Below are 15,220 nucleotides of genomic sequence, written 5' to 3' on the forward strand. Positions count from 1 at the left end.
GGCTCCCTAGGTGGTGGCTATGTAGGCAAGGGGGGGATGTTATCATGAGACATAGGAAGTGGGCTACTAGAGCCCCGTCTTACATATGTCTGCAAGCCACTCAAACCACCCCTCCTCAATAATGGAGGGCGTCGAATGACCATGCCCCTGCTACCACCTACTCAAACTCCTCGTCCACGAGCATGCTGACTGCGAGTATCACAAGTATCTGCTGCTATAAGCTCTCTATAGAGCTCTGCAAAAATCATCTCCTCCTCCTCGTCCACCTCCTTATGCATACTATGAAGAGTGTCGCCGGTCAACTTGAATGTATCAACATTCACCTACACAATGCAGTGGTGCACGTAAGATTGATCATTGTAAATGCTAAAGTCTAAATTCTAAAGTATAAACTTCAAAGTTTAAAGTTTAAAAGTTAAAACAACAAATTTTAAAATTTAAATGTTATGGTTAAGTGTTTAAACTTTATCTGCTTCGGACTACCCATACTCATCATAGCTCTCATCATGTGTAAGTTAGTGCAGCAATAGACTAGCCGCTCTAACTGTTGTGTGCTAAGCCGATTGTGAATGTATGTGTGAATGAGAGAATAGGCACTCCAGTTTCTCTCACATGCACCCGAAGAGCAATCGTGGGTAAGGACCCTCATGGCTAAGGGTTGAAGGGTCTCCAGTGCGTATCCAAAGTTTTGCCATCAAAATAAAGGCTTCACAAGTGACTCTCTCCTCCAACAAGTGGGAGAAGCAAAAGCCACATGCCCTCTCTGATCTGTGTAGCATCCTAGCTCCTCTAGCATTGCATTGTGGTCATCCACAAGGACCACAAAAGTCAAATAAGCAAGCTAGTTCGAAAGGAACTCTCTATCATCCATGACCGTCGGTGACTTGTAGGCCGGATGTACCAATGCGGCAAAACCATGGATGGGCTTATGCATCCACGCCCATCTCCTCTCTACTATCTCTAAAACATATGCACGTTGTGTCTCTATGATCATTGTACAAGCACGTGCCTCCACCAATGCCGCTCTAAAGAAGTGAACGAGAAAGCCTATGGTGGATCCCTCGCAATCACTCATACATAACACCCTATAGAAGGGAGTGTCAACAATGACAACAGCACGGAGTTTTTGCCAAATGCTCATTAAGGCACAAGCGCTGCATGGCTTTGGTCTCCTCTGTCTCATGCTCATTCCACTCATTCCATAGAGTGGACACCACTATCAGATTGCACCTCACAAAGACGCTCTAGCAATAACCACATGTAAGCAAAGCGAATTGAAGAAGGCTTCTTCAACTCCAATGTGCTATGCTCACGATACATTGCAAGCACCTTTACCTTTACCGTGAAGAATGTGACAATTGGTGTAGCTTTGCGGACCATCCACTTGAGCTTTCCAATGTCCTCCATGAGCATGTCCAAACAATGACTTGCACATGGAGTCCACACAATCGTAGGGAACTCAGACTTAAGCAAACGGCCCATGCGCCAACAATTCGATGTATGTTCGGTAATAACTTGCACCACATTTGAGGGGCCCACCTACAACCACAATTTACAAATTACAAGTATAGTTATTACTAATAATACTTGGAAATTGAAGGATAGAGAGAGAAAGAGTCTAGAGAGAGTTGAAACTTGAGCCTTTCAAGTTCAAGTTTCAAGTTTCAACTTTAAACTTTCAAGATTCAAGAATGAAGACAGATGGAGCTTGGGGGTTGGGGGCTTTGTGGCTTGGGGAGAAAGAGAGAATTGAGATAGATCATAGATACTAGAGAGAAATTAATTATTAGAATAGGGAGAGAGATAGTTATGCATATGCCATAAATCAAATTTCAATTATGAATCATGATATTATCGTAATGAAAGAAAGCGAAACAAATTTAAAAGGTAAATTGCAATGTATACCTCAATGATAGCTTGTCGAATGTGGCAGTAGATGAATGCGCCCATCGTTTTTCTCCCTCTCTTGCCGATATCTACAGCCTGCAAAAAGTGCCGAGTGGACATGAGACAAGTATATTGATGATGCCACGTTTCTTACGATCACTCCATCCATCGGTGAGAATGAAGCAAACATATTTTATCCATGCGGCCCGAATAGGATCAGGGGCCCTATCAATCCTCTCTTTCTCTTCATCAATCTTTTTCGTCCTCATGTCATTGTATGTAACACCAATCCATCCTTCACATGGACCCACATTGGCAACGGCTTTTACCGTCTTTTTCCATTGCTCTTGCTTTAGGACATTGAATGTAAGATTGCACTCAATCACCATGCGTGCAATTTCCATGTCCGCAAGTCGTTGCCTTTCTCTAAGAAAGGCAACCAATCCACGCACATGACCAGGAGCTTGAGAGAGAGAGGATTGTTTCTCCGGCACCGCATGAGCCTCCACTCTTTGTTTTTTACCAGAGCCGGATACGGATGTGGAGCCTCCATGACCAATGGTAGAGGCTCTCCCCCAATTGAAGATATGCCCACATTGGATGATTCCTCGTTAGTAGGCATAGGAGTTGGTGCCGATAAGCCACTTTCTCCTCTTGTGGATCCCCCTCTCATCTTGGCAAGAATCTCCTCCACAATGTTTTGAGGGATCTCCTTGCATGGAGCAACTTGCCCCCCCGTCTTGGAAAGATGTTGGAGAAGCCGAGTTGCACCACTTGTATAGCGCTTCCCACAATACTTGCATGTCCAATGGTGAGAATTGGACTTCTTTGTGTCCCTTTCCACATGGATTGCATGCAAATTGAAGGCCTCGTGCTTCTCACGAGTCATGGTGCCGATGATGGATAAAGAGGCCAGAGAGAGAGAGAGAGAGAGAGAGAGAGAGAGATGCTTAAGTCTCGACTCTTGAAACTTGAAAGTTGAGTCTGAAAAGTTGAAAGGAAGAGAGACTCGAGAGGCCCGAGGGTTGGGGTAAAGTTGAAAGAGCAAGAGTGAGAGAGAGGGGATAGGAGATGAGAATGGCAAATGCTTGGATAGGGTGCGGGATAGAGGGGATGGGAGATGAGATTTGAGAATGGCAAATGCTTTGATAGGGTGCAGGAAAGAGGGGATGGGAGGTGAGATTCGAAAATGACAAATCACAAGTCTATTCAAGAATCAAGATCCAAGAGAGGAAGATGAGAATGATAAGTGCTTACTAAATTGGTGTGGAAGCATGGAGGAGAGGAGCACATTTTGTAGATGAGAGAAGAGTCAAAGTTCAAACAGTCAAAGAGGGATCAAGGGTCAAAGAGAGGGCTGCCAGCTAGAAGGAATCCAAAGAGGGCTAGGGAGGGGAGTGCATGGCTGGAAAAGGGGGTGGGATGAGGTATCCAAGGCTTCCCACCCCCCAAAAAGTGCCACGCAGTCAAGCGGAATAAAAGTGTGGGCACAGGAAACGCGTGACGCGGGACGCGGGATGCGCAGGCGAGGTGGCCGAAAAAGGCGTGTTTTAATGTACGAATTCGTATGGATACGTACCGTACGAATCATACCATACGGACAGATCCGTACGATGTATGGAGGCAACTATGTCTCTAGCAAAGGTTTTACATACAGCAGCTATAGAGGCATTTCCATGTAAAATGGACTCTACTGCACTAGGTAGATGCGCTGCCCCTCAAAATGCCTGGTATGATGATGAGTGCAAACAGACTAGGACCCGCTTACAAAGGGATGTTACACTAGGGACATGCACACACAAGCATGCATGGAATGTCTTCTGTTGTCTTGTGCAGAAAAAGAAGAGGGACTATCTAGCCAAACCAAAGCATGAGATGTATCAACTCTTTTTGAGTAGGGACAAGAAGAAGGCATGGAGGAAATTTCATGGTAGACAACCCCGAATTCATTTGACATCACCTAAGGTATGGCATGAACATGCTAGTGTATTGTATGATATTCCATCACAAGAGCAGATTCTCTATCCATCAAACTCTAGGCCAACAAAGTGTGGATTCTTTACGTCAAAAATGGTGAGGTATGCCATTTGGAGGTTAAAGAATGGAAGATCATATGATCAAGATGGCCTTGTGGCAGAACATTTTGCACATGCATGTTATACATTGGCCCCTATCTTGTCAAATATCTTCAATAGAGTTGTTTGTGAGGGGTTTCCAACAAGTTGGTGTGACCACACAATAGTGCCGATTTCTAAGAGTGGAGATCCATTGGTTGCTAACAACTACGGCACTATTATGATTGGCCATATGCTAGCAAAGATATATGCCTCTATTGTGGAGCATGAGTTGAGTTGGTGGGCTAAAACAAAGGGGATACGGTCTACAGGACTAGCTGGTTTTTGTCAAGGATACAATACCACATGCAAGACTCATACAGAGGTTGCGAACCATTGGGGTCCTTGAGAATATGCAGTGATGTATTTATACATCGTATGAGACAGTGACAAGTAGAGTACGAGTGCTTGCAGGCACAACAGCCTCAGTGTCTAGCACGGTTGGTATAAAGCAAGGCTGTCCGCTCTCTCCTTTGTTGTGTGGATTGTATATCTAAGAGATTTCAAATTACATACAAAGATGGGGTGGTATGGGAGCGAGCTTTTGGCTGGGGTATTGATACCAATTTTGTTATATGCAGATGATATTGTACTCATCTCAAATTCACTTAAGGGGTTACGATGACATCTAGATGCATTGCATGTGTTTTGTGAAGAGAAAGGCCTTAAGGTTAATCTTGGAAAGACTAAAATTATGGACTCTAACACCTCGACAGCTTGGGTGACACACTCAGAGCATCACTTTATGTATGACACTCAGTCTGTGGAAATGGTTAGACAATATGTATACCTTGGGGTCGCTTTTAAAGGGCCACAGTTTTCATGGAAGGAGACTTCAAAGGCTAGGTTTGCATGGGCATACGTAGCTTTGGGCACTCTAGAGCAACAATGTGCACACATACAATTCCAGGAGCCCCGTACCAAATTGTGGCTCTTTGACACTTCACGAATGCCCACACTACTCTATGGAGCAACCATTTGGAGCCCAAGCCTTTATCATACTTGACGGGCGCATCTCATGGATTGTAATAGACCTGAAGCACAACATTATGATGGCCAGGAACATATGGAGAAACCACTGGTCATGACGATAGCATGTATGATCAGGACGAAAGCTTCAGTACCACAAGAGATCATGCGAGCAGAGTTGGGTGCAGCACCCGTGGTAGTGGAAGCACTATTCCAAGCAATCACCTTCCTCTAGAGGATATGGCAACTCCCTAAAGACTGATACCCTAGGCTAGCTCTGGAGTCCTCAAGACAACTTGCAATAGAGGGAGATAGACAGTGTTGGTATGCACATATAAGCATGTGGTTGAACTTGCATGCTACAGCCTTGATTGTCCCACTTTGAGTCTCATCCGTTCAAAGTTGAATAGAGTGATCAAGGCAAACATCACTAAAGTGGAGACAGAGAGGACTTGGTCCGAGCCCCCTTTCCCATTAGGCATGAAGATGGCACAATACCAATGTCACTTCTTTCATCTTTCCCATGATGGTTTCATAGTGAGGCCAAGATATATGGATGCTCAACAAAGTACGAGGAGTTGTTGACACAATACGCATTGGAAAAAGAGAACAAAGAAAAGTGGAAAGCACTTCGTAAGAAGACCTTAAAAACCATGGAAAGAAATCAACCCTCCCCCAAAAAGCACCTAGGGGTCCTCAAGTTGGAGGTGCCTAGTGATCTCCATCCGCTGGCCCCATCTTCAATCCCCCAGCCCCAACTTTTTCCCCCACTCCACTCACATTTCTTTAGTGTCCTCAAGGTCAAGACACCCCAAGAAATTGGCAGATTTGTCACCTAGTTAATTATTTCATAGTGCGAGATTCAAGACTCCAAGATATCAGCTGTTGGTGCCAAAGGCAAAAGTTGTAATAAGTTATGCCTAACAAGTACTAGGTGATACCAACGCTAGTCGAGGGGTCAATAACTGCTCAGGGACACTTGAGAGACAAATTGACCTAACTAATCAGGTGTAGAAGTAAAAGTCTCCTCATAATCTATGCCCTTTTTCTAAGCATAACCTTTGGCAACCAAGTGTGACTTGTACCTAACAATTGAACCATCAGCCTTGCATTTGAGCTTAAAAACACATTTAGTGCTGATAGTCTTCTTGCCAGGTGGCAACCTAACGAGATCCCAAGTACCATTAGTAGCAATGTAGTCCAACTCCTCTTCCATGGCCTACAACCAATGACCTCTTGACTAGCTATTCACTCAAGCTTTGTAATAGACTTCCCCTTGTCATATAGTTCTTGATATGAAAGGCTTTATGCTTGGTTTTTTGCCTTGAGACACTTTGTTCTGAGATATGTTAATAGAATGTTTACTTTGCTCTAGAGAAAAAAATAAAATGAGCTAGTTTTTCTATGAGATCTCTTTGCTTGAAGAGAAGAGGTCAAAAAAGGCTATATATAGATCTCTTTAGGATTTTTTCTCAAGGCAAAATACAAAGTACAAAACAGCCCTCTGAGGGACTTAACAAGAAATATACAACAAGCTGCAACTTTTTGAGCTAGTCTTTCCATAATGCCAGAATCCCAAGTCCTGAAAAAGCATCTCTCCTCCTCCTCGTGGTCAATGAACTACCTTGTATCCTCTCCCATTGCTCGTGGAGAGCATGGACCACCTTTGTCCAAATTCTAAAGTCTATGGAGTGTATATCTCAATAAATCTATCGTGTTGTTGCACTTGGCAATCCATATATACTAAGCAATAATGGTAGCCATGAGCTCCTATTTTTGACAGTGCCCTTGGGTCCACACTATCTATCAGAAATATAGCATGTCAACCCTAAATCACAAGTCGCCTTGAGACAAGGTAAGCATGAGACATTGTATAATCCTCATACCCACAAGTTGAGTCTCTATCTATGATCCAAGCAACCATCCCCATGTAATAATCATTGAGTTTGTAGTGCCATGCATTATTATTCATGCTCCACCCGAGACTGTTGGGGTGCCTCCCTAACAATTCAATGACTCATGTGCCTATAAATAGGGCACGTGCATTCATCCATCTTCGCTCCACACTCACTCTCTCATTCATTCTTCATCATTCCACCATCATGCCTTTGACCTCAACCGTCTATTATTGCTGTCCACACCCCCACCTTGGCAGATATCTTAGTTTATGGTGCTGTCTAATTGATTGTGATGCCATACTAGCAAGCGATTTCTTTCGGAGCTCTTCTTCACATTCTCATCAACTCCAAACACTCCAAATTGCAATATTTTGAGTCGATACAGCTTGGCGACTTGTTCATCATCATTTCCATTGCTACATTTCAGGAAATTAGAAATTCCTAAAGGCATATCATTTGAGAAGTTTCCATGACACTTTTCTTTATGTTGTATCTTATGTACACTTATTGTGTACATTCTATTATATGTGGAAGAGAAAACAAAACAAGTAAGAAGACATATTGGCCCCCATTTCTCTTCTTGTGTTCTTTAGTAATCTTCTTCTTGCATCATTGTGTGTTTGGTGATTGGGTTTGAGCAACATCCATCATCTCAGAGAGTTCATCTCTAACAGCTCTCAAGGATTGCATTTTGCTTCCTTGACCACTATCCTCCATCTTCCAATGTCAACTCCAACATTCCACTATTTGGAGGACTTGAGCAAATTTTTTCCTCATGATTAATAGCTCTACTTGAGGGACCGTATTTCGCTCCCTTTACTATGCAAATCCGTTCTTGGTGTTGCCATTTGATCCATTAGGACAGTGCAACTATCTTTGAGCTCCACCTCATTGTATTAGCATGATTCAGTGTCCATCATTCTTCATTTTCTTTGTTTTGTTTCATTTGTCACAATGTTTGCCATGCACTCTGTGTTTCTCCCTGCAAACCCTACTGTTTCCTAGCATGGTATGAGAGCATACTGTTCCATCTCTTGGCACCACCTCCTTGATGCTCTCCTCATATCTCTAGCTTGTTGTCCTTCATGTGGCAAAGTCTCCTCTGTGCTTCAGCTAGTAGCTCAAGAAAGGCAAGCCACTTCCCCTTCATGAAAGCTGTCTGGAAAGGGAATCTTGGAGACCTCTAATCGATGGTGTGGCCTTTCTTTATCCTAAGTAGCTAGTTGAGGAGAAGTGGCTGCCTCAACTTCTCTTCAATAGTGGTTGGGTCAATCTAGTCAGGACCTATATGCTTCAGCTAGTAGCTCAAGAAAGGCAAGCCACTTCCCCACCATGAAAGCTGTCTGGAAAGGGAATCTTGGAGACCTCTAATCGATGGTGTGGCCTTTCTTTATCCTGAGTAGCTAGTTGAGGAGAAGTGGCTGCCTCAACTTCTCTTCAATAGTGGTTGGGTCAATCTAGTCAAGACCTATAGATACCTATCCCCAAGCCCTTGTAATAGATGTAGAGATTCAATCTCAAAACCACTCCCAAGCATCGTTGCATGGATATTACCATGGTTCTCCATTAGCAAGAGCAAGGGTCTCTAATCTCCAAAGCAATAACTTCTTTCATAGCTCTTCAACCACAAGAAGGCCCCTCTAAACAAGTTTCACCATTAGTGCTCTACTTTGAATGTCTAGTTCAATGGTTCCTAAGTTACCACTAGATTTGGCTTGGATAATGACATCCACACTACCTTAGTCCTCGCAAGACTACCTATGATAGCAAGCAAGATCTGGTTAGCAAGATAGTGATAATCTCGTTGTGCTATACAATAGCTTCTGCCTTTTGCACACAAGTAAGTTGTCTAGTTGCTACTCTGATGTGATTCTATACCCACATGGAAATCAAGGTATCTCACTGAAGTACCACAAGGGTCCCAAGTGAAATTCTCATATGGCCTCCAATATGGTTGCTACATGTCACAAACCTTTGCAAAGTCCATAGGATTTTTGCCATTGGATAAGAGCTCTTTGAATGTTGGGTATGGAGCTCATGAGTGACCAGCAAGCCATGGCGATGTTGGGTATGGAGCTCGTGAGTGACCGGCAAGCTATGGCGGATAGAACTCTACAGAGGGGGGCATATAGAATGTTGGGTATAGAGCTCGTGAGTGACCGGCAAGCTATGGCAAATGGAACTCCACGGAGGGAAGCATAGAGAGAGAGAGAGAGAGAGAGAGAGAGAGAGAGAGAGAGTACTCTAGCACATACACAAATTAAAAGATAGATTGATGATGATAGATGAGGTATGTGTGATGAAAGTACAAGTGATAGAGCTTGAATATCCTAAGGTAGACACCTATATCTTTGAACTTTATTTAATGCTAACTGATGTTAGATGCTCACACCTAAACATGCACTTTTACACACATCATTGTGTGTTCACACAAGGATAAATAAATCTAACAACCCCCCTTTCGGGTCATGGGTGACTAAGCCCACAACACCAAACATATGAAAAAGAAAAAGGGAAGGTCTTACCTTGAAGAGGCAATGTCTTATCTCCTACAATGATTTTGAAAAAGGAGATGCATAAATGAGAGAGGTGCAATGTAAGGATGACATGGTCTACCGAAAAGCTTGAAGGACACGAAGTAAGACATGGTTTAGAAGTGCATGTGCATGGCTCAGAGATTGATCAAAAGCCAGTGTAGCTCAAAGACTAGTGGGCACATGATCAAAGGCAAATACATGGGTATAGCTTTTGGTATCACCTCAAAGGTCACATGAGAAGTGGTTACAATCCCCCTTGAAATATAGCTCCTTTGTAAATCCAAAGGAAAGAAAATTAAAATATAGACAACTCATTTTTATTAAAATCCGAGCAAAGAACCCCACACAATTATTTATTAAGTGACAAAAAAGTTTTAGTGCATGCGTGTACATGGCCAGTGTCTAATTCTAATCACCTGATTTTAATATTTTTTTAATTTTATGATTTGTATTTTTTTACTTTTTAATTTATTTTTTTAATAAAATTGCTGGGATAAAAATCCTCCCTTGATGTTGGTCTTGAGGATATCACGATCAATGTCCATTGCTTGCAACGGTGTTGCCAAGCACTAAATGCTTGATGGGTCATTTTTTCAACTAATGTTGAAGGCGAGTAACTGGGTGGTCTAATGGAAGCTCCAATTTGATGGCTGAGTGCTTGAATAGGACAAGCCCCAACTTATGATGATGAAACTTTGAGAAATTTCAAAGAAGATCGACATGTGTATGAACTGCCCCTTGAAGAAGTTTAAAACTTTAATTAACTGAGGTTTAAACTCAAAGTAGTTTTAAATTAAACCTTTTCTTTGGTGACGGCCGACAGGGTCAGCCTTTGGATGACAATGTGTAGGCAGTCAATGCCGCGGGATGAGTTGCATTGGACAGGTCGACTGGAGCAGCACGTTTGATGCAGCAGATTAATGCATCCAGTGTCAGGCAGGTAACCGGGCAAACAGGCGGGTCACTGGAGATGACACAGGTCGCAGGACAGGAAGGTGCACAGCCCCACCAGGTGCTTGGTTGATCGTCACACTGGTAGTGGTGAGCAGGAGATTGTCTCATCACTCCTTTCAAGACTTGAGTTGTTGAACACTGACGGTGGCAGCTTCAGTAAGCAGACTTGTTGCAACAATCGGCACAGGTGGCCTGGTGAGGTGGCTGAGGCCATGTTCATGGCAGCATACAGCAAGATGGCTCTGATACCGCTGTTGGGTATGGAGCTCGTGAGTGACCACAGGCTCTAGTGGATGGAAGTCCATGTGGAGGGGGGGTTTTGCGCGCGCGCGCGCACACACACACACAGAATACTCTTGCACGTACACAAACTGAAAGATAGATCAATAATGATAGATGAGATATCTGTGATGAAAGTACAAGTGATAGGGCCTGAATATATAGGCTGAGGTATACGCCTACACCTTTGAGCCTTATGTAATGCTAAGTGGTGTTGAGGTGTTCACACCTAAACACGCACTTTTACACACAATGATGTATGTTCTCACACAAAAGGATAAATAAATCTAACATTGAAGCTTTGAGAAAAACCTCCATTGCAGCTACAAAGGCCTTGAGGTTCTTCTCATCACCGTCCAAGTAAACAACTATGTCATCTACCAATTCTACATCCAACAACTCCTCAAATTATGTGTTATTTAGCTGGTCCTAGCTCACACATGTGCCTCATAGGGCTAATAGTCATGCCCCCCCAAAACATGTGTATATTCTATAATACGCAGATGGTCACAACTCCTAAGAATGTTTTCCCGTGAATGTTACATGGATTAACTCTACATTAATTTTATGTGACAGCTATTATGAAAGGCTCATTGATGTATATAGGCTGTTGTATTCTATGCATGATGCAATGTCCGATGCCTCGAGGCTGATATCCAGTGTGTTAATTCTTAAGCCTTGATACATGGAGCTCTCCTCTCTTAGACACATGTATAACATATATGAGCTCAATAGACATTCACGTCTTCAATGAATGTACGCACGCACACAAACCTTAAGGGAGAGAGGGGAGGAGGGTGGGCACAATGATTAATCCTTCACAACCATCAGACTGCAGCAACCACTAGAGTACTCTAGTCCAATAGAATGGAAAAGTTTTTAAATTTCAGGATCTCAACATGCATACATCAAAGGATATATAGGAAATGTATGCCAGATGCATCTTATTGTCTAGCAAAAAGTTTGAGAGATGCATCTAAATTGTCCAGTCTTTATGTTGCACATTTGCATTTCAGAGAGTTTCATGAAACTTGTTCTAAGGGGGGATAGAGCTATTTTTAATGAGTTCCCACAGTAAGTCTGTTTATGGCCTCCAGTTAAGTAAGGCAGTACAGCTCTTCTGTGAGCTTTAGTATATTATATTTCACGTATGTTCACATAACAGAACAAGGAGGCATGCCTAATTTAGGGTTCAAGTGTTTGTCAAATAGTTCTTTGAATATTTTGATTTGCATATTTGAAGGTGTTGTGCCATCTTTCTGGGAAGAGGCTCTTCCACCATTGTGTTGGTTTGGGCATCTGAAAGTTGTGGGACATCTTTTTGGGAAGAGTTTCTTCCATCATTGCATCAATTTTCAGATTTCCTTGGTACCTGTTTTATCAAAATTTGTTATGTGAACATCTCAGTGTGTTTTAACAGAGAAGTAAATCGGTGTTGTATCTTGACAAACCATGAACCAAAGGTCCTTATTTTCACAGGGTGCTGGAACCTACATGTTTCGCATTGATGATGTACGAGTAGTGGATGCAACACGTGTAGGAAGCATTGCGCACCTTATAAACCATTCATGTGAAGTATGTCGACAAATTTATGTATTCTGTATTTCAAAGCAAAAAAACTCCCCCCATGGGTTTTTCCATTGCAATTTTGTAAATTATATCTTTCATTGTTTTTTGCACTACTACATCTGTAGCCAAATTGCTTCTCGAGAGTTGTGACAATCAGTGGTGAGGAACATATAATTATCTTTGCAAAGAGGGATATCAATGAAGGAGAAGAGTTAAGCTATGATTACAGGTTGGTATACTGGGATCCCTGTTTGCAGTAAATTAGAATCGTGGCCCCTTTTTTTGAGAATTACTGAGTTGCCATGATGAATTTATGAATGTGTTCTCAATTTGCACTTTTTGCGGAAAGATTTTGTAATCAATGATTCAAAAATACGAAAATACCATTTTTCTTGAACAATTTATGCTGCCAAAGTTAGATCAGTTCTTGATAAATTAGACAACCTGCTGAAACATCTCTTCTTTAATCAGGTTCACATCAAAAGGGGAACAGTTGGATTGCCATTGTGGTTTTCCATCCTGCCGGGGCTTTGTGAATGCGGATGATGATGAAGAGGAACCTGCAAAAATTCTTGTTCCTCGCAGTGAGATAACTGTATGGATCCCAACAAGGTGCTAGGCTTTCAGAGAAACCATTCATTCATCTCTTTTAAGTTCGACCATACTGAAGGCAAACTTGTGAGGTAGTGCTTATTTTCTATATACAGATTTGCCAATAAGAGATGCACAATGTCTTTGTCTACATGTGTTATTTATATAGAGAAAGCATCTTTGTATCACGCATGAAAAGTCTTTTCCCACTTGAGTATTCTGCTGGGCTTTGTTCAATTCTGGGCTCAGTTTATAAAGCTAAAAGCCAAGGGATTAGTAAATACCAGGTCAAAACTTTTGGTTGTAAGAAAGTTTTTTTTTTTTTTTTCTGACAAGAAACATATGTTATAATTAGAATGACAAGCATAAGAAAGCAATTTGAGGGTATTAGTGGGGTTCTGAATAGGGAATCTGCTGTCTGCCTGACAGTTCACCATCTATATATGCCATATAGGCCAGCTATATATGCATGTAGGCCCATTTCAGATTACCAGATTTGCAGAGTGAGAAAAGTCACAGGGATGGGGATTTTTCCTGCTCTTATGATTTGACTCACCATTGATTACATGGGTAATGTCACGTCATATTCTGCCAAGATGTTAGCCATTGATGTGAAACCCTGGCACATTTGCTGATTGCACACCTGGTAAACTGTGATGCTGCAGCCAATCTCCTAGATCCTTTGATGGCTGGTAAGCTCCAAGAGTAAATGCTCACTAAAGTCAGAAAGCATCCTCTTCTTACTCCTGAAGAGAAGTGTCTTTTTGCTGTTGCAAAGCCCTGAGAAGGTCAATATTATTAACATATAATTCTTTGACCCTTTGTGAGAGTATACTTTTGCAGATAAAAACCCACAACCAGTTTTAGACCCTGAAAGCTTTGTTCTTGTTTCTGGCTTGTTGCAATCATAGCTTCGGTGTTGGTGGCTGACTGGCCAGAAAATACATTTTTCCAAAACGTCATTTATTTGGACCCTTGGAGCAACTGGAGATGTGCCACCACAGACTTCGGAATTTTCTATACTGTGAGCACATATGTTATGGTTTCATAGCTCTCCTCTGGTGCAAATTGTACCCTACTTAGCAGATGGAACTGTGTTGTTTAGCTTACAAATAGACTTGGCAAACACTCTTTTAGGAACGTTCAGCAGAACTACTATGATTTTTTAAAGGTATGGTTGATCAAACTTAAAAATCAGCTGAGTGTGGGGTGGAGTTGATAAGTTGGTGTCAGGAGGAAAGGGAATGCAGAGAGGTAGGAATGTGTGAGAGGGGGAAGGTAGGGACCTCCAGGCAGTGTGAGGAGCCTGGGACAAGACCGCAGGATAAGTGGCCACAAAGGCATCAACTTTGTAGGACATGAAATGCTCCATATGAATCAAATGCGTCATTTTCAAGGTTCATTGGTTAAATATCTGTATAAGGATATTTTTAATCCATGCATATACAAGATCATTCTCCTCAATTGTAGCTACCCCTTGCCAGCAGAGCTGTATCTCTTGACCTCATGTTTTGAGAGATTACGGAGAGACAATGTCTTTTATCGCATCAAATTATTTCAACTTCTTCTGAAGCTATTGAACAGCAGATGTCATGTTACTGTTTGTGGGTTCGAGATGATCAGACAAAATCAACTGGTTTTCAGCCGTGCATTTGTTGTAAATTGCCATGAATGTAAATCCTGTTTTTTCTACCCTGAATTCTTGTTTTTTTCCTTTCAGGCTTTACCTTCGCTTTCATGCAGGGTTCTGTATCATTAAAAAAATGATAGTTGTGCCTGCTTTTAGACAATGTGCCTGTGGCTGCAACAGCAGCCCACATTCGATCTGTTTACTGCTGATATGGTGCTTGCCCAAAGGTTACAAGCTTTCCTGCCATCTTTTGTCACGAGCTGGAGTCATCAAACTGTACAAATATGATAATGCAAGCAGATTGTGTGCTGCCATGAGCTTCAAGCATGGACGAATCTTCTATCATCTCTATCATTGAATTTGAGGGATTGCAATTCAGCACCCCGTTGTATGTACAGATCTCAAATGGAGGGCAATTGACCTTTGATGCATACATATATCTATCTATCTATCTATCTATCTATATATATATATAGATATATATATATATATATATATATATATAAACTTATTTTTGCAAGCTATCTAGTATCAGATTTTGTCTCAATTGGGGAAAGCTATAACAACTATATATAAACTTATTTTTGCAAGCTATCTAGTATCAGATTTTGTCTCGATTGGGGAAAGCTATAACAACTGTTTTTTGGCAATGTTTCTTGGAAGATGTGTGTTATTCAACATTATGGCTATTGAGGTGTTCATGATATTAGTATATCACAGAATCCGGTATGTGGTTCTTATCGTGATCAAGGTTCATCTGGATTAGTATCGTGACTTTCTGGTAAAACCACT

General features: G+C 41.9%; 1 protein-coding gene across 6 annotated transcripts in view; it reads left to right on the top strand.

Moving 5' to 3' along the window:
- LOC148027251 (histone-lysine N-methyltransferase TRX1-like) overlaps positions 1-15,020 on the top strand; it is a 201,293-nt gene extending 186,273 nt beyond the window's left edge. For 3 of the 6 annotated variants that reach the window (XM_087691831.1, XM_087691832.1, XM_087691828.1), the window contains 4 exons: positions 12,118-12,213; positions 12,333-12,436; positions 12,679-12,819; positions 14,519-15,020. In XM_087691831.1, coding sequence (XP_087547957.1) covers positions 12,118-12,213; positions 12,333-12,436; positions 12,679-12,819; positions 14,519-14,786 — 609 coding nt within the window. In that variant the 3' untranslated portion in view covers positions 14,787-15,020. Of the gene's footprint in view, positions 1-12,117; positions 12,214-12,332; positions 12,437-12,678; positions 12,891-14,518 lie in introns of those variants that run through there. The other 3 variants (XR_015692964.1, XR_015692965.1, XM_087691829.1) reach the window with 3 other exon arrangements.
- Positions 15,021-15,220: the final 200 nt, after the last annotated feature.

The sequence above is a fragment of the Lygodium microphyllum genome, chromosome 13 (assembly GCF_053477565.2).
Source record: "Lygodium microphyllum isolate KBCC chromosome 13, Lygodium_microphyllum_v1.1.10, whole genome shotgun sequence".
NCBI classification, from domain to species: domain Eukaryota; kingdom Viridiplantae; phylum Streptophyta; class Polypodiopsida; order Schizaeales; family Lygodiaceae; genus Lygodium; species Lygodium microphyllum.